The 25260-nt window shown below is 33.5% G+C and overlaps 4 protein-coding genes and 1 long non-coding RNA gene across 11 annotated transcripts in view; 2 read left to right on the forward strand and 3 right to left on the reverse strand.

Moving 5' to 3' along the window:
• Positions 1-9339, reverse strand: part of LOC144850681 (repressor of RNA polymerase III transcription MAF1 homolog) — a 75386-nt gene extending 66047 nt beyond the window's left edge. Inside the window, exons 1-6 of one of the 2 annotated variants that reach the window (XM_078708052.1) lie at positions 8707-9339; positions 8143-8409; positions 7635-7802; positions 6978-7097; positions 5748-5867; positions 5287-5381 (exon numbers count right to left, since the gene is read on the reverse strand). In XM_078708052.1, the coding sequence (XP_078564178.1) occupies positions 5363-5381; positions 5748-5867; positions 6978-7097; positions 7635-7802; positions 8143-8409; positions 8707-8789 (777 nt within the window). In that variant the 5' untranslated portion in view covers positions 8790-9339 and the 3' untranslated portion in view covers positions 5287-5362. Of the gene's footprint in view, positions 1-5286; positions 5382-5747; positions 5868-6954; positions 7098-7634; positions 7803-8142; positions 8410-8706 lie in introns of those variants that run through there. The other variant, XM_078708053.1, reaches the window with a different exon arrangement.
• LOC144850230 (transmembrane protein 70, mitochondrial-like) lies at positions 2683-3995 on the reverse strand. Its single transcript, XM_078707466.1, has 2 exons — positions 3839-3995; positions 2683-3361 (listed from the first exon to the last, which is right to left on the reverse strand). Exons 1-2 carry the CDS (start codon positions 3920-3922, stop codon positions 2723-2725), a joined length of 723 nt encoding a protein of 240 aa, XP_078563592.1. The 5' UTR covers positions 3923-3995; the 3' UTR covers positions 2683-2722.
• Positions 9340-9626: 287 nt separating the features above from the next.
• LOC144850660 (ranBP-type and C3HC4-type zinc finger-containing protein 1-like) lies at positions 9627-21239 on the forward strand. 4 transcript variants are annotated; one of them, XM_078708015.1, is made up of 14 exons: positions 9627-9709; positions 10450-10611; positions 10992-11163; positions 12634-12717; positions 13632-13785; positions 14363-14456; positions 15270-15441; positions 15577-15779; positions 16089-16268; positions 17763-17932; positions 18412-18523; positions 18921-19199; positions 19757-19900; positions 20321-21237. In XM_078708015.1, the coding sequence occupies exons 2-14, from the start codon at positions 10459-10461 to the stop codon at positions 20399-20401; spliced, it is 1998 nt and encodes a 665-aa protein (XP_078564141.1). In that variant the 5' UTR covers positions 9627-9709; positions 10450-10458; the 3' UTR covers positions 20402-21237. The 4 variants fall into 4 exon arrangements, with proteins under 4 accessions (XP_078564141.1, XP_078564142.1, XP_078564140.1 ...); XM_078708016.1 differs by having other exon boundaries at positions 9683-9801; positions 15580-15779; positions 20321-21239; XM_078708014.1 differs by having other exon boundaries at positions 9683-9801.
• On the reverse strand, positions 17809-23140 carry LOC144850695 (uncharacterized). Its single transcript, XR_013614107.1, has 3 exons — positions 22885-23140; positions 18912-19069; positions 17809-17926 (listed from the first exon to the last, which is right to left on the reverse strand). It is a non-coding gene; the product is annotated as an uncharacterized LOC144850695 (long non-coding RNA).
• Positions 22228-25089, forward strand: LOC144850669 (uncharacterized). 3 transcript variants are annotated; one of them, XM_078708036.1, is made up of 3 exons: positions 22228-22552; positions 23179-23375; positions 23680-25089. In XM_078708036.1, the coding sequence occupies exons 2-3, from the start codon at positions 23273-23275 to the stop codon at positions 24870-24872; spliced, it is 1296 nt and encodes a 431-aa protein (XP_078564162.1). In that variant the 5' UTR covers positions 22228-22552; positions 23179-23272; the 3' UTR covers positions 24873-25089. The 3 variants fall into 3 exon arrangements, with proteins under 3 accessions (XP_078564162.1, XP_078564160.1, XP_078564161.1); XM_078708034.1 differs by having other exon boundaries at positions 23195-23375; XM_078708035.1 differs by lacking the exon at positions 22228-22552 and adding an exon at positions 22711-22786 and having other exon boundaries at positions 23195-23375.
• Positions 25090-25260: the final 171 nt, after the last annotated feature.

A 25260-nucleotide genomic window follows, 5' to 3' on the forward strand; every position in this document is an offset into this window, starting at 1 on the left:
GTGTGGCGTGTTGACCGCGAATGACTAACATACCATCTTCCCCATAATACACCTGCACAAACTCATTTGCATAACAACGCACGGCATACCAAACTGTTTAAAATAGAGCTACAAGGTCCCCGGAAATGACATCTATTATTTTTTTCAAACAACATGTATAAGAATCTTCAGTACCCCACCATGCTTAGGGCTGAGCAAAGACAATTTTGAAAAATAGAGCTGCATAGGCTCCCGCCCGAAAAAAATGGCACTTAACATGATTTGAAATTATATGAAACAAACTATAATAAGACTCACACCAGGACAATAGAGCTTGTCCCCGGAAAGTGCACCTATTCATTGAAATATGAAATTAAATATTAAGTCTCCAGTACTAGCCCACTGTTGGGGCAGAGCTAATAATGAAAATAGAGCCCAGAATTGCACTTATACTTATACTTATTTCTATACATAATCACCTATGATAATTATGATAATGTTAAAATTTCAACTATCCAGATGCGACTTGAAAATTTTAGATTGGGTTTTCTACTTTAAAACTCCGAACTTCGTATATGCCTAAGGCCTAGCCCGGCGGCGAAATTAGTCATAAGCTTCGAAATTGGTCTACAAATCGGCATCTTTTTTGCAAATGTTCTATATTTTATCTTATTTCACTCCCCATTAACCCCATACAAAAACCATCGGAGACAAACTATCTGTTTAAACATGTTTATTCTGGGACGGTGCGGCCATACACACCAACTACCATAAACGTGTTTCATAACATATTACAATACAATATCTTGCATGAATCGGACATTTCGCTGCTACACCTGCGATGAAAATAATTAATTCAATTTCTTTTAAAATTGAGGGCGGCAAACATAAAATTTACGAAATCGAATACAGGTTGAAAAAAAAATTTAATAAAAAAAAAAGATGTTAAATGTGCTCTCCCTGCCTCAGCACTAAGGCCTTGCCACAGCCTTTTGGGGTCGTTTCCAGCACATCACCAGATGTATTGATGTTGTCGCCTCATGATGTGTGGTGGAAAGGGGGACGTATAATTCTGTGAACCCCAAACACAGTGGTCGCATACCTTTAACTCTATTCCACCGACCAGCGTGGGATTCGAACCCACGACATACGTGTTGTCAACACGACGCTCAGGCGACTGAGCTAACTGGTCATTTTGGTTTCAACAAGGTTAATAGGATATTTATGACGTAATGATGAATTACGTAATACACGTATAAATAGACTATTATCAGCTGTTCAGTCATGTAATACTACCGTGACCTAACGGGTAATCCTCAGGTTTGAGTACTCTCAGCTCTAGTAGATTGGGTTCGAACCTCTACGGATATTTTTTTTTTTTAATTGAAAATAAATATTGTTTTTCTTTGATTTTGAAAAAGAGATATTTTGAGGGTTGTAAATGTCAGGCCTAAACAAGTGGACCTTTTTTAAAATCCGAAACAAAGTTACATGGCATTATTTTCCATTAAATAGACTGCCATAAAACCTCGAAAAAAAACCCATGTGCTTCTTCATTTTTAGTACTCTTGGGTGGGCTTCTTTTCCACATGGAGTTCTTTTCGAGATTACTTTTGCAAACTAAAAGAGAAGAGCTGCTATGTTCCCGCCCGGAAACTGTTTTATTTACATGATTTGAACAATCTTCTAATGTAAAGATTAACAACATCAACATTTTAAACATTGACTCTGCTAAAGGGAACCCAAAGGATATTATATTGTTTGAAGTATTGCATGGCGAAATCAAATGTTGATATAAAGTGCGGTACACCACGTATTATTAGTTCTCGACGTTTCGATCAATATGCTTTGATCGTCCTCTGGTGCCAAATTATGTCCACTTGAGCACAGTGTATTAACATACGAAAACATATTAAAATGCAGTGACTTATTTTTATTTTATATCATTTGATCCACCGGACCAGTTACCGTAGTACTATTTCTATTTCTGAAGTAAATAAAGGCATAAATGGCGCTCCGTAGAGAATGCTCCATCGTCAGAATGACGCTCTGAATATACCTCTCGCAGACGACGAAAAAGTTAATATATGTACCACGCCGAGAATGTTAAAGAGTCGCTATCCAATCGAGTTTGAACAATACCATGAAAGCCCCAGTGGTCTAATGGTTAGGACAACTGCATATCAAGCAGACGGTCCGAGTTCGAGTCTCGGTTGGGGCGACTTTTTCTCATTCTCACAGATTTCCTCATCTTTATCGTTTGAAATTAATTAATTAAATTTCAGTATATCACCGGACGGTTTAGAATTAATATTCTTTGCCTACTGTGTTTATAATATATTATATATATATTTTTTTACATTCAAAGAAGTTATTTAGGGAATGTGTATGTACTGTCACTATTTGAATGCACAGATCAGTACATAATTACTCTTTATATTTCATTTTCATTGAGAGCTTACTTTTATGGGTTATTTTAATTTTTTTTTTCTTTTTTTTGTTACACATTTAGCTATATATTGTTTGAAGGTTTGCATGGCGAAATCAAATGTTGATATAAAGTTTGCGGTACACCACATGTATTAGTTCTGAAACATTTAGCTATGTTATTATTAGCTATGTATGTTTGCATGTTAGTGTATTCAATTCCATTTATTATATCACTTTCATTCAATTACACAAAAATAAACATTAAATTATAACTCATCTTTACTTCTTCATTTTAATTTCATGATACCGTAACTTATTTTTCTTTATCATTGATTTCATCTGAGATGTCTTGAATAGTAATGGGAATTTTATCATACCCCATTAAATGAGCATAGTCATTTGGATTACTAAAACTTTCAACGTCCACCATAAACGATCTACCGTTCGCTTTAAACGTTGTGAAAATATTTGCCACACTAGGTACGAGAATGTCCTTCTGGTGAAATACATGCTTAACGTCCTGCAAAATAAAATTGATTGTGTACGCCGTGTAAATATCTGTATCGTAGTTCAAATACATTCTAGTTACATATCCTTTTGTGAAGTAGTGCAAGAAAAGAGGCGTGAAGAACATAACAGAGGCCACTGATCCTGCGACTAAACCGAGAATTCCAAATCCACCAGTGTCGTCATTTAGTAACAGCGTTGGAAAAATTGCTAAGCTGCAAAGGCTTGTTGATACAGAGAAAAACTTGACAAATCTAACTCGTTTTGTAATTTGGCCATCATAGATTTGGGCTCCTTGCTTAAGTTCACGTTCGGACATTGGTATGCATGAGCAACGGTAACTTGTGCTGATTGGGCGGATGATCTGTTGACCATTTTGTATCACTACTGATGATTGAACGATTTTCCGGTGAATTGTATTAAACTTTCTTACCGAAGATATATTCTGTAAAAAACAAACATATGACAGTTTACTACGTTCTTTTAGTAATAACTGACTGTATCAATTAGATAAAGAGAGGTAGGCAGTGTAGGCCTAGGCTAGGGTTTTATTATATTAATTATGACATCCCTGGCTGGCTGCCAATTGGCATTATTTAGCCTAGTAGTAGGTCTAGGCCTATATATTATTAAATAAATTGTATTATTGTACATACATACTCATTAGCTAGTGTATAAATGAAACAAAACCTGACGTTTACATTTTAAAGGAAAGAAAGCCTCACAAACCAAACAGAACCCATTCAATTACACTGACGGTATTATCCATATGACCTAGGCCCTAGGCACAGGCAATGTGTATGTCCTGCCAATCTCCTCCGGTGTCGGGCTCTTTTCCACACGCTGACTGTATGATGAACAGTCTGTGAGCAACGGAGCTAGGGGCCTAGCCCAATACAACATATAATAGTACAGTACTTACTTGTTTTATACAGCCAACACGCAGCAAGGCGGTAGACATAATTGGAATTGACCTACGAAAGGATGACTGACAAATATTTATCATCTTTTTCAAGTAAATTATGTGTATTTTTTAGCGAAGTGCCCGACACGATGAATCTCGAGCGTAAAAAATACATAATGAGGATAGAGGGCAGTATATCAATTTGTTTTGCAACCAGCACACTTATCAGACCTTTTCTGTGCTTTATTAGCATATTGTGTACAATGAATTGCGTTTACCTCAATAAACCAATAACTACATTATTTTTGGTGATGAGAAACATTTTATTCAGCATAAAAAATTCAAGTTTATTAGCATGTGCTATATCTAAATAAAATGCAAGTAAAACTATAAAACTAGTCAACTTTTAAAACTTGTTAGAATAGTAGTGTGTTGTAAAAAAACTCACTAACTTTAATTTGACTGGCACATCATTGCTTTTATTTACAATAATATTGTACCCTACAGTAATGTACTATAGTATAACAATAATAAAATGTGCACAAGGAGTGGGGTGAAACCGCAAAAGGGGCAAAACTCCCCCAAACATTAGAACTACGCAGTGCTATTACTTGTAAAGCAGAACCATGCATTATTGCACTAAAAGGGCAGTAATGCATACAGTTTTGTACATTCATAACTAGTAGCCATACATTCATAAACTTTGGAAGCAAAAATCAACCTTTTTAAAATAATTCTGGCACAAAACAGAATGGCATACAACACCAAGATATAAACTTATTCTAACATACCTGTCACAATTTCATACTGTCTTATTTACAAATGTACATAAGTTTCTAAATATCTAACAACCATAAACACATGTTGGCCAACCAGGCCACTATAACTTATAAGCAATGTGTGGGCAAACCAATGCCAATAAATACAAACTTACAGCTAGATGCAGTATGTACAAATGTATTGTAGTGTAAAATTCTGAAGCTTTTAAGATTGTAATGATATATTACATCCTGTAGTAACCATAGTTAACACAACAGTTAATAAATACTTAGTTTAAAAGCCTGATAAGCAATATATTGTATGGTGATATATAATATCCACACTGCAATTGTTAGTTAAGCTCTGTCTACACTATCAAACTTTATGTGACAAAAACATGTGATGTGCCCATATATGGAAATGATGATGTCAGATCACTACCATATTTGACCTAACACTACCATATTTGGGCACATCACACTCTTTTTTTGGTCAAACTAGGCCTTTCTTTATGCCAGTTTCAAGTTGTCCTGAGGAATTTAGTGAAACAATCACTAGTATGATCACTATTTTTGTTTAAACAGTTCCTTTCAGTTTTGAACCATAGTCTTGTTTAAATCCTATTAAAAACTACTGTATAATACAGTATAGCTGATTTACAAAAATAAATACAGGTAGGTTTTAACACCTATTTTAAACGTAATATCTTCATTCAATCTAATTTCTGACAATTTGAGTTAAGTGTCCTTATTGGTAGCTCACTGCTATTTGCTGTAATCCATACTAACTGACAGGCGTCGACCTAACAGAAAAATAAAACATTTCAACAAACATTTATAAATGTTTTTTAAACAAACTTACAACACAAAATTCAACATACCTTGAATACCTATGTTGAATTTTGTCTGTTTATTTTATATTTTTTATCAGAACTTTAATTTGAACAAACATTTTAGTAACCAAGAAATAGAAAGAAAGTATTTTGAATGTAAGAAAATAAATAATTTAAATTTTGTGTAGAGAAAAATATATTAATGTTAGATACAGACGACACCTGAGAATATTATATCATTTCAATTAATTATTTATTATCATCTTGAATAATAAATAAATTGAAGCAAATACCGTATAATATATAATAAATAATAATATATAAATAATAACTTACCTTTGTCTCAGATTGTAACCATCATAATCCTCGGTTTCCTCCATGTAAATATCATCATAATCCATGTCCGTTTGCAGGTCAAATCCAATCCCGGAATCACCAATCGCAATGGCAGATTTGCTACAAAGACAATGTACAAATACATAATAATGAATCAGTTTTACACAATATAAGGAAATTTTATTTAAAGCTTAAAGCCTTGTCTACACTATCAAATTATATATGAAAAATGTGATGTGATGTGCCCATATATGGAAATGATGATGTCATATTACTAGCATGCAATATCACTACAATATTTATTCACATCCCACTTTTTTCACACTAGTTTGTAGACAGAGCTTTAGAAACAAAACAAAAACAATCTCACATGGGTGACCCCAGTACCTTACTTAGCTACAGTAGTCCCAACATAGCCCTACAGATCATTTTGTGAAGACCTCTTAAGACTGGACTTTGTCTGACCTCTAATTGTGCGACCTGTCCGGCATGGGTGACCCTACCAGTAGCTTGCTAGGCTACCGCCGGCATAGCTCTACAGATCATTGAGATTCACAAGCTTCTCCACCTCGCCAAGGTGCCAGTCATATGGAGAAGTATCATGTACAGACAATTTACCATCAAGTCATTATTACTATTTCTATTCTACCCTATGATTATATTTTTACTATTTACAGTAACACCATCCATTGTTCAATTATTTAACTTTATAATTATATTATGCATATAAACGGCCATTATCAAATTAATCAATTGGTGTACAATAGTAATACAATATTTTGGCATTTATATATTGAAGTTTTAGTATTTTATTCAGACCCAAAAATAAATTTTAAAATTCTATTACATTCGATAAAGCTTACATGAAACAAAGACATATAGAGACAATGGCTGGCAGTAGGAAATTCAACCAATAATTAAAAATAATGAAAATATATAAGTTAGTTAGTTAAAATTACTATCTTATTAAATTTATTCATTTACATTGGAACTATAACTATCAGATCAATAATCTAAATTAAGCTGTTTACTACTGTACACTACTGTACTACAGTACTATGGTCATTTAGTTGTTTTGAAATACAGGACCAAAGCTAGGATTAAACTCAGGGTCCTGGAATTCAACGATAACAACAAAGCATCGATTAAATATTAAAGTTAAGTAACACAAATGGAAGTTTACACAACAATAGACAAAAAACACAACACAATGGGTATTAAAATGGATACCTGGTGGCTCTACATGTAACAAATAAAATTCGCTTCAGCTTCTTGTTGTAGAAGAAGTAATTGAACGACCAAAGAACACCCTCTTCACCAAATGGATCCGATTCAAGATCTGTGTTGTAACTAAACATGCAAGAAAAAAAGTAAAAATTAGTTAAATATAATTCATGACAACCCAGAATCAAAATATTATAGCATAGAAAACTTTAAAAACAAGACAAGTTAAAACTGATTGAGTTGAACATTACAATTGTTTCTTCATCAAAATTTGCCATGTGTGAACATCATACAATAGATTTTAAATATCCATGGCATTCATAAATAAAGTTGTTAATTTGAATATTATGTATTGTCAAGAGTATGGGTGTGGGTAGGAAGATTGTTTTACAGTACTGTTTGGTTATGGAGAGGCTTCTCAATCTTTCTGTAGGGTGGGTGATAGGTGAAAAAATATATGCCATGTGGAAGGCAAAGATTGCAAAGAAGAAAATGTTGCGGTCATCTCGATATCCTCTGGCCAGATCAAGTACTGTACCTCCATACCTCCATACAGTGCAAAGCCAAGGGAAACATGTAATAATACAGAACAAGTATTTCCTCTTTATTTTTTTTTTATTTCCTTGTTAATCAATCACTTTAAAATTAATAAACAATAATTACCTGTATATCTCGCATTCATTGAGAACAATCTCATCATTAATGGCAGACCATAGCTTGGTTTTAAGCCCAGCATACATATCACCAAGGACAGAATATAGATTACTGTCAACTGCATTCATTATCCAGTGTGAGCTTGGTTCTTTGCTGAATTCACTGCTTTTCGCATCACTAGATAACAAAAATTTGAACTTTAAACTCTATTTTACTATAAAAGCAATACAATCGTTTGGAAATGTGCTAAATTTAGGAAGTAATAATGAATTGTTTGGAAATTGAAGTTGTATCACCAACATTTTGTTATCACCTTTGCTATACCGATAATAGAGTAAGGTCATCTGGATAATTTAGAGTAAATTTTATCTACTGTACGTTATACAGTATTTCCAGAATATAATGTTTAGCATAATGCACACTTTGAAAGTTACACTAATTGACATCCCCATTAACAACCATTATCCCCCCACCCTTCATCTCAAATTATACCAGTGCAGTAGGCACAGCAACATACCTGAAATCATAGTCGGGATGAAAGGAAGCGTTTAGCGTTGCTATCAGGTAGTATATCATCCTACGACTACAGGTGTGACACAGTGGGCCTGTTTCCTCTCCTCCGCTGCTACTGCTGGTGCTTAACATTTGACCTGGGCCAAGATGAAAGCCTGACTGAGGAGGTGACAACGCCTGCAAATCGTTTGGTGACTGACCGTTCTCACTGCTTATCATCTTGTATAAACGCTTATCATTACCGGCCATCTTACAGGAATAGCTTTCCACTCTGCAAAATTAAAAATACTTCAATTAAGAAATTCATATTTTTAATTATATCAAATCAATCAATATCAATTCTTATTAATAAAAATTTAGCTTTAAAAAATTACATAATGGATAGGCATTCAGTATTCTCACAGCAACAGTGTACATACAATGCTAAATGAAGAAATATATTATAGATGGAAATGGAATTACAAATCAGGTTACTCAAAAATACTGACTGTAGTTTTAAGGTTGAAAATATATAATTGTATTATTATTCAATTATTAAGAAATTGATAGAATACAGAAATGTACATACTTTCCATAAATTTTACAATCACCAGTCTCCACGGTCAATGCTTCACTGATTGCTTCAAGTTTTGAGTTGTCTAAAAGCTTCATTTTGCCCTTGGTTCTTCTCTCTCTTCTTTTTATACTGTGTTTAGTTGTTGGATCACTAACTCACCGTGAATTTATTTTTTTATACAGTAATTCACACAGATTATTTTCGATTAAATTTCGTTCAAATTCTTTACAGAAAAATTGTGTTGAATTTAATATTAACAACAATTACTAATGACAATGTTCGATATTGTTGAAAAACAACTATACACCATTTCAAAACTGTTTTGTTTGAATGAACTTGAAGCTAAGCTGTCCTTTTGTTGAGAAACAAGCGCCATCGAATCAAAAGCCTCTTTGTGTGCGGGAGAACCGAGGGACAAACACCAGGAAACGACCTTGTTGACTGGCCTACGTACGAGCCTGGTAAAAATATACAACAAAAATGTATAGACTTTCTTGACAAATACAAGTAAAACAACTCAAATCTTACATAAGATGTTTTGGTTTGTGTTGATCTAATCTAAACCACGGAAATCCGTTGATAACATATGCATAAACACGACTACTTTCTAAACTTTCTCAAGAAAGCTTTTACGTTTTGGAAAATTACAGCTGAAATGTTGACATTTACCTTAGTTTTGAAGTCCATTTTTAAACGATTATTTCACATAAATCTATTGCCATATATAAGTATTTTATAATTATATATTTGAAATAACATAAAGTATAATAATTTTAACTAAAATAAAGTTAATTATGTAATTCATTATACATTTTTTATTATTCAAATTGATAAAATTGTGGGAAGTTTGATTAAAATACTATTTGAGAATAAGGTAAGTCTATGTAAACAACCCCCTCTATAATTACGATGAGTCATCAGGTCACGTGCCACACACAGAGTACAGAAATTAAAAATGGGGAAAATCCATACTCTATTTTTTGTTTACGTTTGATGACACTACGATTTTTTTTAGGTAACCTCCCTTGATTCTGATAAAATATTCGACTACACAGACTGTATATGTAAGCTAGTCCAATTTATGTGTAGCAGACTCGTCTAATAATTGTAATTTACTTTTTGTTATTTCATCATGTGTGTGTCTTCCTTCTACTACTTACTAAACTACTCTAGCTAGTACAGTACTACTAGTACTGTCTATTATATATTATCTGTACTGTTGTTCTGTAGCTATTGGTTGGTCTAGCTATCAAATGGTTTCTCCTTCCTATTCTATCTACTGGTTTACCTATACATACATTACATGTATACGAGTATAAACAGGCCTAGATATACAGCGCCAGTGGAGCTCAGTAGACTGTAGTAGATCAGTTATTAGATCAGACATTCTGTATGAAAGTCTAGTGGGTAAATATCTTGGCTACAACACGGGATGGAAAATACATTTTCAGTTTATTAGATATAAACGCGAACCTGTCCATTAATTTATATTCGGGGTCTCATATTCTTTGGCCAATATTTGTAATGCATTTCAGATATTATACCTTGGTAGAACAGTAAACTTCAAGTACATGATATTGTTTACGTCAATTTATTTGTACATGTTAAGTTGACGAACAAATATTTACAGCATTTTAATGTTTCTAATTTTGAAATTAATAATTTTCTACAAACTCATAATTTAACTTTTACATTTGAACATCTTTTTGTATTCAATATATGTTGCTTATCATAATTTCATTTTTATTCTCTCAGACTTTTACAATGCTTGATGAAGAATATAGCGTTCTCGGATCTGCTCCTGGTGTACTGTATCTTAATCACGATACAAAAGGGTGGATCCGAATCGCACCATGTGTATTACAGTTTCTAGATGTATCAAAAGGCTTTGTACTGAAAGCAGTACATGACAAAAGTGTTAGTACAGTAAAAAAATGTTTAATTGTTATAATAATAGAAGTGTTCATTCAAATGTACCAATGCATTAAAAAATGGAGAGGGAGCAGAGACATGCCTGCAACACTTCAGCTAATAAGATATGGCAGTTTCAAATCATGCCCACGCTTACTCGGTCACCCACCACTACACCTGTGTGGCAGCGTGTTTGGCGTAAGAATGCAATAACGTGATCCTTGTATGCTAAATTTTAAATCTTTTATTTACAAAGATTTTATTTATTTATTTTCAATAACCATAGACTGGAGTATTCGTGATGATTTAGATCATTGTTTTTTATCTTGGAAAAAAAATATCGTAACATTTTGAAATAAAAGAATAAAATGAATATTGCATTTCAGGTACTTCTTTACTCGCCCATGTCTAGCCTAAGTTTTAAGGTTGTTAGTACCTCCGTTCATGAATTTATATTACCTGATAAGAAGCAATATCAAATGGAATATGAGAAAGTTACGGACGCCTCAAACTTTGGAACACTGCTTGGCAATGCGACGCATGAACAGAGGAAATCAGGTAGAGCATAGCAATGTGTAAAGATGTATTGGCCCCCAAAAACATGAAAAATGAAGATTAATTAAATCAGATTTTGAATAGGTTATTTTGTAATTTTATTAAAGTTAATCACTTGTTTTCACTTCAAAAATGAAAAAATAAATGGTTAAGTTCAACCAAAAACCCATTGGCTGGAAGACAATTTGACTATTTTTTCAGGTATATAACTTTTTTATATCCAATTTTTGGTCTTAGTGGATAACTATTATGTGAAATTGAAATGACATATTCAAAAAATATTTTTTCAGCGGGACAATGCATCTTTAACTTTTTAAACCTTTAAATCGAGTGGCTCAGTAGTTACACATATTACCTATGAACCCTCATTGTATATCACATTACAGGTTGAAGTGGGTTTAGGGTTAGAGAGTTACTGTACAACGTATCTTCCCCTTGTTTTCTAAATTCTGAATATCTCTCTTGGACTAACTTGAAATAAGTTATATCTACATGAATGTTACAATTTATTGAAAAGGACTTTAAATAGTTAAATACACATGGCATTTCCTGAAAAGTAGGGTGATTCCCTACGTATATCCTGCCCAATTCAGTTCCTGTCATGAGACTGGAATAAAACTCAGTCACCAACTTGCAAAATGGCATATGTGTGATTAAGTATCAAGTCAGTTGACTTAAATAACAAATTCAACCCATGTTTTTTAACATTATGTGAGACAGACCAGGAAGGAAATATATTTCATATCATAACAGCACAAAAGAAATTGATTGATTCTTAGCAATCGATGCTGCGTGGGGCCTTCTCATTGTTATGCTAATAACATTATTCAGTTTGAGGGGAAAGTCCAGAATTAAAATAGGGAATTTCCAACAATGTAAATTTGTATATCAATTCTAATCATAGCATTTTGGTTGAAAGACAGTGAAGGATTCACAGTTATGTGTTAGTAAATTCAACCCTGGTGTACCAAAAGGTTTTAGTTTTTTAAATTCAGGTTTGTTTAATGTTATTTAAGAGGTAGTTGCAATTCATATCGTAGTATATATTTTATCAATTATGTTAATACAGTAATCCTTATTTATACCGTAATTGTTAATACTAAAATGGGCCTACTGTGTACATTGTATGATTCTGTTCATGTTCATTACTGTAGGGCACAAACTGTACATGACCAAATATAGTCCCAGGGGGCCTGGATATGAAATTTGGCGAAAAGGGTTGGGATTATATTTGGGTGGATTGCATGGATTTACCAAATTAACCTAAAGTTTGTAGGACATAGTGATTAGGGGGTGGGATTATACTTGGGCGTGGTATTATACTCAGTCAAATACTACGATCCTATACAGGGGGCACCCACCTTTTAAGAGGACAGTTTGATAGGTCCCAAGGGTGTCCCCTTAATAGGAGTTCTACTCTAAAGTATTTTAATGATTGTACAATAAATCTGATTACTACAACCTTATTTTTAGCTTTTGAGAGGGGTCACGTCGAGATGGCTGCACAGCGGCACATCAGTGGTGGAGACTCGTCATCGGGGAAAGGCGAATTACTAGGTATGACAAAATATTACACTGTGTAACTTCTAATTTCCTACTCTAGTCAAAAAGTTTAGAAATTTAGTTTTTCAACACCAAATAAAGAAAATTCTTAATATTTTGAATTTAAAACAGTAATATTTTTATTGTAATGTAATGATATAGATTTATAATTGAGAAATCAACCTTTGTATTACAATTCAATTGAGTTCACCAATTTGCCCCAGAAAGGTCCAGTGAAGAAATTGTCCAGATGTTTTAATGTCCATTAGTCCATAATTAAATCCAAAAAGAAAACAGTTGATTTGACCATATGATCTTTCACATCATAAAACTATTAGATATTGACAGTTTTAAGCAGAGATTCGACAGGGCCAATTCATCATTGTAACCCCCCCCCCCCCCCCCCAGATAAAATCAATCACTTCCATCCTAACGTACCTGGACAGACTTGGGACCAATCATTAAGCTCACAGATTATGTAATGACATATGCTAATGAACTGAAGCCGATATACCCCCAAGTTTGAGAATAGCCCAAACACACCTCATAGACACTTCTTCGAAGACACACCTTACTGACACTTCCTCAGAAGCACATCTACAGCCACACCTCACTTACAGCATCACTTATACTTTGTTCCTGTTTCTGTATAATTATATTGTATCATGTATTATAACGTATTATTGAATAAACAACTATGATATTCAATCAACCAAGCGAGTAGTCTTTAATACAGTAAAACCTCCACACATTATATTACATTATAAATTAAAAGACAAATTACTGAAAATATGACAATGCTGTGGGTAAATAATCCAGAATACAATTTTTATCATGACTTTTCATTGCCTTTGTATTGTATGTAATGTACAGTAAATAAATAAATGAAACGAAAATAAAACTTTAAATTTTTTTTAAATTTGTTATAGACTCTCTTGCAAAGGAATTAATGGTCAGCATTAATGAAGGTGATCAGCAAAAGGCTGGAGAAATAGCAAAGAGACTAGCACAAGAAAAGGCTTGTTTAGCTGTTAGCCAATCTGCAAATACAACAAATATCTCAAAGACTGATAATAGGATCATGTTAGTTTACTAACCTTTTTCAATTTTAAATTCCCATAAATTGGTTATTTGTGAAGAAAAGTTGTTGTGTTGATAAAACAAGTACAATAAGCTCTGACTACACTATCACATTTTATGTGACAAAAAAAATGTGATGTGCCTATATATGGATATGCTGATGTCATATCACTACCATATTTGGGCATATATATTCTACATTTGGGCACATCACACTTTTTTGATAGTGTAGACAGAGCTTTCATTTAAAGTTTGAATCAAACAGAACTCTTAATTCTCTTAAACAAAATCACGTCCTAATCAAAATCTTAAGTTGCGAGTCATGCAGTAACACACAAACGTAAAAGAAATACAGTAGTAAGGTAAAATGAGTGAATTGTGAATAGAGAACAGAACTTTACCAACTAACCAACAACATACTGGCGGGTCAATTTACATCAGTGTTGCGCATAATTTATAATTGCATACTTTATTGATATTAATGTTAAATATCCACTGCACCAAATATGATGATAAAGAAGAGAAGCAACAAGAATTGAAATTCATTTTCATATTTTTAAAAATTGCTTTTTTTTACCAGTCTTAGGATTTCAGTTGAAGATCGTTTTAAATCATCAATAAAAATAACATTGAAGGTTAAGCCATCAATATCAATCAAGTCATTAAAAGAAAAGGCAAGTATATATATTTCAACATAAATAGATAAAAACAAATTATGACTATAGCAGCCCAAAGAGTTGAGTTGCAGAAATAATAAACAGCAAATTTACAACATAAATAAAAACACAATATACAAAAAGCGCAGTCAAGTAAAAAATATAAACAGTATGGTTTAATGGTTCTGGTTGTTCAAATGAACTAAAAACTTCAGAGTATGTCTGGCTCATATGCACTATAAAGAACCCAAGTATCTTTCAGAAGACTAGTATTTTCCCTGGTCTACTGTTCCATCTTACTACTTAGCCCCTGTTGTTCATTGTTGATGGACACTATGTATGCAGTGAGTCATGGAGAACCTTAATTTGAATTTCATCAACTGAGGGTGAATAGTAGAAAACAAACAAAACAAGCAATCAGGCTGTATAAAGAAATAGATACAGTATATCAACCCATAGTAATAAAATAATCTGCTAGTTTAATTACTTTACCTCTGTACCTCCATTTTTTATTTCATACATATTATACCAGTTACAGCATGGATAAACTGTATAATGTTTATAAATAAAGTCTAATTTGATGTTTAGTGAGTGGAGTAGAAACAGTTGGTTATATAATGTGATGAATAAACACATTTGTGTTTGTAGCCATAAAGTTAAAACCCTAGTATTGGACACTGGACCTTGGAGGCAAACCACTCAACTACCCAAGTGCAGCTACTGTAAATCTACAGTTTACGGGTATTAAGCACCAATGTGCATACATAGATAACAGCAATATCTTCCATTGACAATCTCTCTCTAACCACTGTACTATTTTTTTTTTCACAGATGCATACAGATTACAACTTTCCACCAGAAGTTCAAAGATGGATTGTGGGCCATCGAATTGTGAGGGATGATGAAACGTTACAAGCGTTAAGCATTGACCAATCAGGATACATGGTCTTTCTTTATTTAACACAAAAAGAAGAAGCACCAAGAAACGCTATTGAAAATCCTGGTTAGTATTTAATGAATAAGAATTGGAAAATGAATAGGAATTAGAAAATGAATAAATTGCTCTCAACTTTTTCATATGGATGTCTCAACAACTATTGTGTAGAATATTATAAATTAATATATTTTTCTTACACAGAAGCAGCCGAAAACTTGATAGATGATTCAATACAAGTCGCCTCTAGTTTGGCTAGTGTTCGACCTAAACCTGCTCCCAGGCCTGGTTTTCAACCACGCAGACAACATGTTCCCTTTGAAAATGTTCAGAAACTTGTCAGAGATGTTATGCAAAGTAAAGAGCCAGTCTTGCCCTCTGCTTTAGGGAAGAAATCTGCATTGGATGTAAGTATTCTATTTAAAGTCTTACAAATCTATCTCATTATTTCAAATGGCTATCCTTTCTCTTATTCAAAATGACAGTATATATACCTGCATCCTTACCTCCATATAACCATGATATAACTATCCACATCCAACTATCGTGCTTGAAATATCACCATTACTGACTGTGGAGTACAGTACTATACAGTATATCCAGCCTATAGTGTCAGACAAAATGGAATTTATCGAGGGTGCTCTTTCTAGTTGTAGTTACATTCACAATATTACATACATTGAAACATCACTAGCAATGTAACTTTCTCTTGTCAGGTCGGCTGGCACTGTGAAGTCTGTACGATGGTAAATGCTCCTCGTAGACCAAGCTGTCACATGTGTTCAAACCCGAGACCTGATAACTATGTGCTACCGCCGATTGATTCGTACGAGTTGGATGCGGTTGAGAAAAGGCTAATAGAAGAAGAAAAACAACATGAAGATGTTATGAAACAGGTAAGTGCCTAAAAAATTAAAATATCTTGATTGTCAAAATTGTAAGATCATTCTTTAGTAGAGGATCTCATGCCGGCTGACAAAGTATCACTATTCGGCTTGCTGCGTGCTTTGCGACGCGATGTCAAACTTCAATGAATTGGTAAAGCTATTTATCAAACTGCTGAGAACTATTGAAGTAACATTCTGGTAATATAGAGTAAGCTCTAATGTAGGTGTTACTTCTCTTCTAGTTGGTTTAAATACTCAGTCCGTCCTCCTCCTACACCCTTTATCCTCTAATAATAAAACTAAATACAATATAAATTTCCAAATTAGAACTAAAATATTTTTAAATTTTTTTATTTTTAGGATGATCTGCAAGGGTCTGGGTTACTAGTGGGAGGAGGAGACGGGAGGATGATTCATGAACCTCAATCACTTATATCGTTCCAAGAGGATGAAAATAACTTTTAAAATATTAACAAAAAGTTTTAAAAAAGTAACACAAAAGTAAAACAAAACTATATTACAGCAAAGTTAGAAATTTTGATAATCATACTTAGAGAAATTACACATTGCGCATGTATATATTTCGTAAATGAGTCAATAAGATGTTAAAGCTTTATTGGGCGTTAGTTTTTATTTATTTTGTGTCATCATAAAATGAAATTAGGTTTACAGCAAGCGGTAGTTTTTCTGGCAGATCATTTAGTGACGTGTATGTTGTATAAATAACATTATTGTAAAGTTATGTATCGGGTAATATTATTAAATATTAAAACGTTCTGTCAAACAACTTTTTGTTGGAGAGTTTGCTATACAAGTTACATGGAGTACATGAAAAGTAATCTCACATACTTAGAATGACAAATTTGTACACGGCTTTTAATGTCGAACCCGTAGCATGCATCTCACTTCTTTCTATTATATATATACATATATATATATATATATATTCCTACCTTAGAAATAATATACCATTTAACATTGGCATAGGGCAAAAACACTTTACCTTAGCTTGGGTGGCTTACAGTGGTGGATCCAGGGCCTAAAAATAGTGAAATGAAGGACTGGGCTTAATTTGATGTCCTATCTTTTGCATTATGATTTTGCGAAATTTAGGGTGGATCTACCCCTGGGTTAGAATTTCTTCTATTCCTGTAAAATTAATATTAAGTAGTTGATATTTTATCAAATTTGGGAGAATTAACATTCCATTAAGAAAAAAAAAATCATTGAAAGTGTAGTTGTAAAATTATTGAATAATATAATTACCACATTATTATTATACGGTACTTGATTATGTGTTGTATGAAGCAGTATATTAGACCAAAACAAAACAGCAAAAATAAACAATAACTATAAAAGCAAATGAAATTGTGTAGTTTACATATTGTGTATTTTTTTTTATATGGCTGTTTTTTTTAATGTAAAATTAAAATCATCTTGTCTGCTGTATATTGAAGGGACAATAAAATAATTTATATTCATGTAAAATATTTTGAAAAATAGATAGAGGAAGCCGATCGACAGGCAGCTGTTTTAAATTTTGAGCGTCTGCAAGAATACGACCAGTTGGACGTAATACCAAATAACGAAGCTTTTACTTGCTTGATATGTTACGATGACTTGGAAGCTGGAGAAGGCATCACTCTGCGGGAATGCCTACACTCGTTCTGCAAGTAAGATTACAGAAGTTAAAATATACGTAATAAAATCAATAAGGTTTTGTGGTTAATATGATTGGTTCTGATTCCAAAGGTTGGATTTCGGAATCATTTCTCATGAAAACAACTCCACTCCCAAAGACTTTTTAAAAGATTTTATATGTGTAGAGTATTGTATTCATTGTTGTTCTATAAACATGGCTGACACTTTCAAGAAGAATAATTAATGAATTCACTTATAGTTATTATTGGCAACCAGTGGTAATAATTATTACTCCATGGTTAAACACAGGGGCCCCATAGCTTATGAGGCCCTTGAGGCTATGGCTAAGAATGCCAGAGGCCTCCAGCGATGGAGGGCCACTTAGATTCTCTAAATTAGGGGTGTTGATAACTAAATGTACAGTATATACAGTAATGAATGAAATGAACACCACTGGCAATCTATTAATTTATTTATTTTATTCATTGTTTAATTTGATTACATTTTTTAGAGAGTGTCTAACAGGACATATTTCTGTCTGTGAAGAACCTGAAATCAAGTGTCCATTTCAGGACAACGAATTTTCTTGCGATGCTTTAATCCAAGACCGCGAAATCAGAGCAGTAAGTGGAAATATTAAAAATACAAACAAAACATAGCAAGTAATAATATAATATATATATATATATATAAATCCAAAGGCAAATTACTGAAAAAATGACAATGCTGTGGGTATCAGTGGCTGGATCTCAATGGAGATACAAAAAAAAAGCGAAAAGCTAAATCAAAACGATAAAGTAAAACAGCCAGAAAAGTTAGCAGAGCTTTCGGGCAACACTAGCCCTTCATCAGTGTATATATATATATACATTAATAAAAAAGAAAAAAAAACTCTATTATATTACTACTACTGATCTCAGGATGGCATTCCACCTGAAGAGCATCTTTGACTTATATAAGACATGTTTATTATTATTCTGTATGATCTTAGAATGATAGTGAATTACTTACTTTTTTCAGCTTGTTGACGATGAGCAATATCAAAAACACCTGCAGCGTTGCCTCGCAACTGCCGAGACTCAAGCTGGCAACAGTTTCCATTGTAAGACCGTGGACTGTCATGGCTGGTGCATATACGAAGACGACGTCAACTTCTTCCCTTGCCCGATCTGCGGAAAGAGGAACTGTTTGACGTGTAAAGCCATTCACGAAGGAATGAACTGTAAAGAATATCAGGACTCGTTGCAAATAAATGCTATGAATGATAAAGCAGCTAAGCAGACACAATTGATGCTGGATGTAAGTTGCAAGTTGCTGCTCAAATCAAACAGTGAGAGGGAGGTCTATTCAAACCACACAATGAAATAAAATATGTAAACCTGTCCATGATATCCTACAATAGTACCATGGTGTGGTATCTGCTTGTGTACCACCACCGCTCCCTCCTCCCCATCCCCTTCTATGATGGTGCTTGACAAAAATACAATTATTACTTGTACAGTTTGAGTTTACATTTTCCTAAATGATTGTAAAAGTATAGTAGTACAGTAAGTGTAGCTATTGTTACCAAAAAAAGTTTTTTCAACTCCTTGGTGTCATCTCCCATAGGCATATCCAAAGAGGGAAAGCTGGCCTGGGACCCACTAAATATTGAAATCTGCAATACAGAAGATAGAACATTAGGTTTAGTTCAGCACTTCATTGTACTATTTTTAGGCCCCTGGGCTCCCCCTTTTTCAAAATGTTGGATCCTCCACTACCTCCCTGTACAAGACAGATCAAATTACAAATGAAAAAACCTATCAAATTTGTATTCATCAGAATGTATTTTTAAAATTGTATGTTTTGATTTTTAGGAAATGGTTAGAAATGGAGATGCCATGCACTGTCCAAAATGCAAGATCATTGTACAGAAGAAGGACGGTTGTGATTGGGTGAGATGTACCATGTGCAAGACTGAAATATGCTGGGTCACTAAGGGACCAAGATGGGGTCCAAATGTGAGTGGACACTATACATTCATTATAGCTATAGGCCTACCTTAAATACTATATATATATATACTATAAGTTAATAAGGGGATATAAGATGTCAGTGGCCAAGTGGCACACCATACGTTCTTGAAAAATGTTGAACAATGCAGGTTTTCTTACTACCCAATGAGCCAAATCTATCAGGTTGATATTTAACCAGTTGTATAAAAGACATGTGCACTCTTTAGTACATTTGTTTTCTCTTTACCAAAACATACAGATTGTTCACTAATTACTAACAAACCAACAATAATTACTACCTAATTAATACTCTATGTACTCTATGCCCACTTCTATTATTATGGCTAAGTACTGTATATAAAAATCAATAAAAATATAAAACTTCCAAACAATATTGATAATTGTATGTTATATTCTTATTTTCAGGGCAAGGGAGACAAATCAGGAGGATGTCATTGTCGAGAAAATGGTCGTCTTTGTCGGCCAAATTGCCAGAACTGTCATTAGTGCATGACGTTTTAACTCAACTAGAGTGTCGCTAAATTCAGATAATTTAATTTCAATCATTTATAAGATTTACTGTTTGTTTGTATTTTAACTTATTAAATAAGTTTATACAAATATAAATATAATAATACAGTAAAATACTTTTTGTGTAGATAGTTAATTTTTCAAATTCATTTAATTTCTGCGAAAATTGTTTCAGCTTAACTGAACTAGACGGTCACTAAATTGTAACATCATTTTCGTTCAGATAATTTAATTTCAATGATTTACCAGATTTACTGTATGTTTGTATTTTAAATTAATAAATATAATAATACAGTAAAATACTTTGTAAGTAGATAGTTAATTTTTAATTTTTTTAATTCATTTAATTTCTGCGAACATTTTTTTACTACTTTGATACAATTATGGGATGGGAATAATTTGTTTAAATGTGGTATTCAGTTATGTTACAATCAGAATGTGGAGAAACTGCTTCCAAGAACAAGTTAAAATTGTATGTAATCATTATTATTAAAAGACAGATCTAATTGCCCCTATAAAGGAATAACTTTGGGCTAATTAACAATATCCTCTTAATAGGGATTAACAATATCCTCTTAATAGGGATTAAGTTGACAATAGTGTTAAATTTATTGCTTCTGCTTTGTTTTTAGACACAAGTGTAGTCCTCTAAACGAGGGCTTGCACTGTATGGCCATAACTTAAAATTATTCTGATCATCTCGATACAAATAATTTTACTGCATGTATGTAATAATGATTGTTAAGTTATCAACTTTATATACATATGTTTGTTTCTTCTTAAATTAAGCGGAAATATTATATAGAGAACATAAAGAAAATAAAAATAAAATAACACAAATTAGATTTATAAATTATTTTATATATGTTATGTTTAATTTTTCTTCTCAAGAAATGTTTTAAAAAAATAAACAAAAATTATTATTTTATCTATTACCATAAACATTATTGACCTATTAATAGTGAAAAATATTAATTATTCCTTCACAATACAGGAACATTTGCATTCAAAATATATCTTTTGGAAGAAGATGACTTTATCTAATTTTAATAGGAATATTATATAAAGCTTGGTTTCCACTAGGACGTAACGCAAGGACGTAAACGCAACGCAAGCGTGTTGACCAATGACATGTGTCAGTTTGAATAATCCATCGCTTGTCATTGGTCAACTAACTTACGTTGCGTTACGTCCTTGTGTTGCGTCTCTAGTGGGAACCAAGCTTAACATTAGCGCAAGAAACATATTGATGTTTATATGGATGCCTTCGGGCAAAATATTGAGGGTTTCAAACAAACAGACAGACGGACAGAGAGGAAAGTTATGTTTATTTTGTGACGTTTCATGAGTGGTCCCCAACTCGCCACAGGGACACACTTGGTTGGAGGATGGGGCATCTTTCAGTTGAGTCCGTGTAATGTAATGATGTTGTGTTGTATAGTAGTAGTAATAATGATGATGTTCTAACGGTCCTTAATTGGAGGTAATAGTTACAAAAATAATGTACTTTAATTGCTGACCAAAACGAAAATATATTTAATGGAAATAGTAGATACAAAAGTATGCCTATAACCAGGACTTTTTAAGGGGTTTCCCCAGATAAAACATTTTGTTTTCTTTTCTTAACCTTTAAAAGGAGGAGCCGGTTCGACCCGCACCTTTTTGTTAATCTGCCTATAATATCATAATAATTAATATCATGGTCTTTAATTGGAATGAACAGGCGTGTATGACCACAAAACTTCACGGTAAATATAATTTACAATACTCTTTTCTTACCATAGTGATGGGACTTACAGAATCAATTCAGAATGTTCACAGCATAATAGACTGTCAAAACAGCCTTTCATGTATTTCAAGGATTAACAGACATTATAAAAGCATTCTTAGTTCGATCTATGCGACTGTCATGCAAATTTCATTTACGTCTCAAAGGAGCTGTTTTAGTAAAGGACAAAACAAAGTAACTATGCAAACTTAAGTGAACCGCTGCTGTGAATTGGGTACCTGTAATTTTAGGCCTACGAATATTTGATGGAGATTAGTTACAGGCCTACATATGTAATAAACGATTCATTGCGATTATTTAAGTTCTGAAATGTGATGTAAACCAACTTAGACCAACAGGTAAGAATATAAAAAAGTACCGTGCTTAGCTAGCTTTTCATTAAACCGAGTTCCATGAACTAACTTTAAAAAGTTTAAATTAATTTAAGCATGGAGGCTGTTAGTACCCATTTCTCCATTCTCTAAGCATTCAAATAAATACGACATCGTGATATGGTTAAAAATTGGTAATCACATTTGTCGATCTATAATCATCCTAAACACATTGGCGTCTACAAAAGGCCTATTGATTGAGTATGTATAATATAAGGTCATGTTTCATATGAATAACAGTTTAAAAAACAATGTCTGCTATACGTTGTTGTAGCTTTACAAATGTAAACTTTACTTACCCTGTTCATCATGGGCAACTCGGCTAAACAACAAAAATAATGTATAGTCCTTCGTATTTCCACGATAGCAGTGCCCAACTAATTCTTCCACGTTGTAGGGTTATTTCCATAGAAGAATATTATATAGATTATATTATAGCTTCATAAAATTCGATTAATTAATTCATACATTCTAGTAAACCTATAACTTATAGGTCCATGGTCCAGTCCATGGTCAAACAATACAAGGCAAGTTACTTTGAAATGGTGCATTAGAAATCGCTATTTCTTCTTACACCTTTATATGCAAATTAGATTTTACTTTTTTTAGAATACCAGTGTGGACATACCTTGCTATGGTGCTGCAGAGGATGCACCTGCAGATATCAATTAGAAGTCTGGCGTATCGATGCAAGACAACGCCGTGCCATCCTTAAGACATCAGTTCACTGTACGGACACTGTGCATTGTCCTATCGATGTTATTATTACAGATCGGGACAGTTAGGGCAGGTAGGCTAAAGAAGACCGTGTTTTGCATTAAGCTCTGTCTACACTATCAAATGATAGTGATGTGTCCAAATATAGTAGATATATATATATATATATAGATTCGACATCATCATGTCCATATATGGGCACATCACATTTGTTGTCACATAAAGTTTGATAGTGTAGACAGAGCTTTAATGTACGAAAAAAGGATTCTGTAAAAAAAACTACTTTACTAGTATTGCTGTACTATACTGTACCTAATATTAGTAGGTCGTTTAATAAAAGATGTCAATATCTTAACCGTTTATATATTCCTTTACAGCACCAACCATCATTAGTGTTAGTGTACAGGTAACTACTGTGGTTACAACCTCACCACCAGCGACTGTCAAGACATCTGATGATGACACTTCTAGCGAACACTTCTTTTATGATATTCCACCGGCAGCTTCTACTATCCTCATTACCGTTTTTGCGGCAATATTCAGTTACGCTCTGTCCGTTGCCATTAAGTTGCTCTGCCCAGATCAATGTGATCACCATGGCACGTGTTCCGCCACAAACACTGCCTTGTGTTGCAGACGATACAGAAGGACTGTCAATCCGATGTCTAAGTGTAGCGACACAGAAGCTAAATCATCGTATCGGCGCCAATATCCAAAACCAGTCGACGGAATACCGTATGGAAGACCGGATTACCAAAAGACCGTACAAGAATGGTTGGAGCAAGTGGACCACACAATCGGTGTCCCGGATGAGACATTACAAGGAGTTTCAGAAACGGACGTTAATCCTGACAATATGCCATCTGTTCGGTACGATCGAGAAACTGACCAAGCAGTTATCGATACAAAGAGAATGCCATATACAAACACTGATGATACAAAAACATTGTCTTCTCATTTCAACAATAGTGAGGAATGCACAGAGAAAGACACACAGAAACTTGATAATTTATTCATTGTGATACCTGCTGCAGGAATAACGGAAGCAGATAAAATGAAAACAAATATAGAAAAACATACATTTATTGTGCAAGCAGAAATAAATGGTTGTGCACCTAGTTATGAGATAGCGTCAGCAAATAAAACGACGTCACAGTCAGAAAGAGATATTGAACTACAAGCAAGGCGTGGTAAAGACTGTGAAATACACCGTTCTCCAGATACATCTCCAGATAGTCTGAAAGAGAAAGAGCCACTGTTGTCTCCTTCTCATACCACCAGTACCTCGCTAACACCAACGTCCGCTGCTTCACCTATCAGTCGACCTTCAAGTATGGCATTAGAATCAATACATACGGACAGCACATCCATCCAAGAGGAAAGTACAGCAGACGATACACGACAATCTGGTAATCATCCAGATGTCGTGGTGACGTCATCTTCCGCGTACGCTACAGACATTTTGAATCATGATTATGAGTGTACATCACCTGAAGAAACAAACGAAATTGGTGACATTCAAGAATATATTTTAGACGGTGAAACAACTGATAAGGAGACTGATGTTTGATTTCGCCTCTATCGGGTTATAAACTAAATAAAATTAATTTGCATTATTTTATTCGTAATAACAATGCATTTAGGCCACACGTAACACTATAAAAATACCCATTGGGTAAATGGTTAAACGTGGTGTTATTTACACTGTAACTTGCACCTGTAACATTATAAATTTAATTGAATCATTTTATTGTTTTAAATAGAGTGGAAATAAACTATTTTGAATTGAAGCACAAATTAGTCATTTATAGTTTGCTTTCCCGATCTAAAAAAACACGTCTACGATTTTGCACCAAGTATACAGTAGCACCTCTATTTAAAAGACACCTTCGATACCCAACAAAGTGAACTGAACATCTCCCCACATATAAAAATCATTCAGGCACCGATGTATTCTT

This window comes from Antedon bifida, chromosome 8 (genome assembly GCF_963402885.1).
Source record: "Antedon bifida chromosome 8, ecAntBifi1.1, whole genome shotgun sequence".
Classification (NCBI taxonomy): domain Eukaryota; kingdom Metazoa; phylum Echinodermata; class Crinoidea; order Comatulida; family Antedonidae; genus Antedon; species Antedon bifida.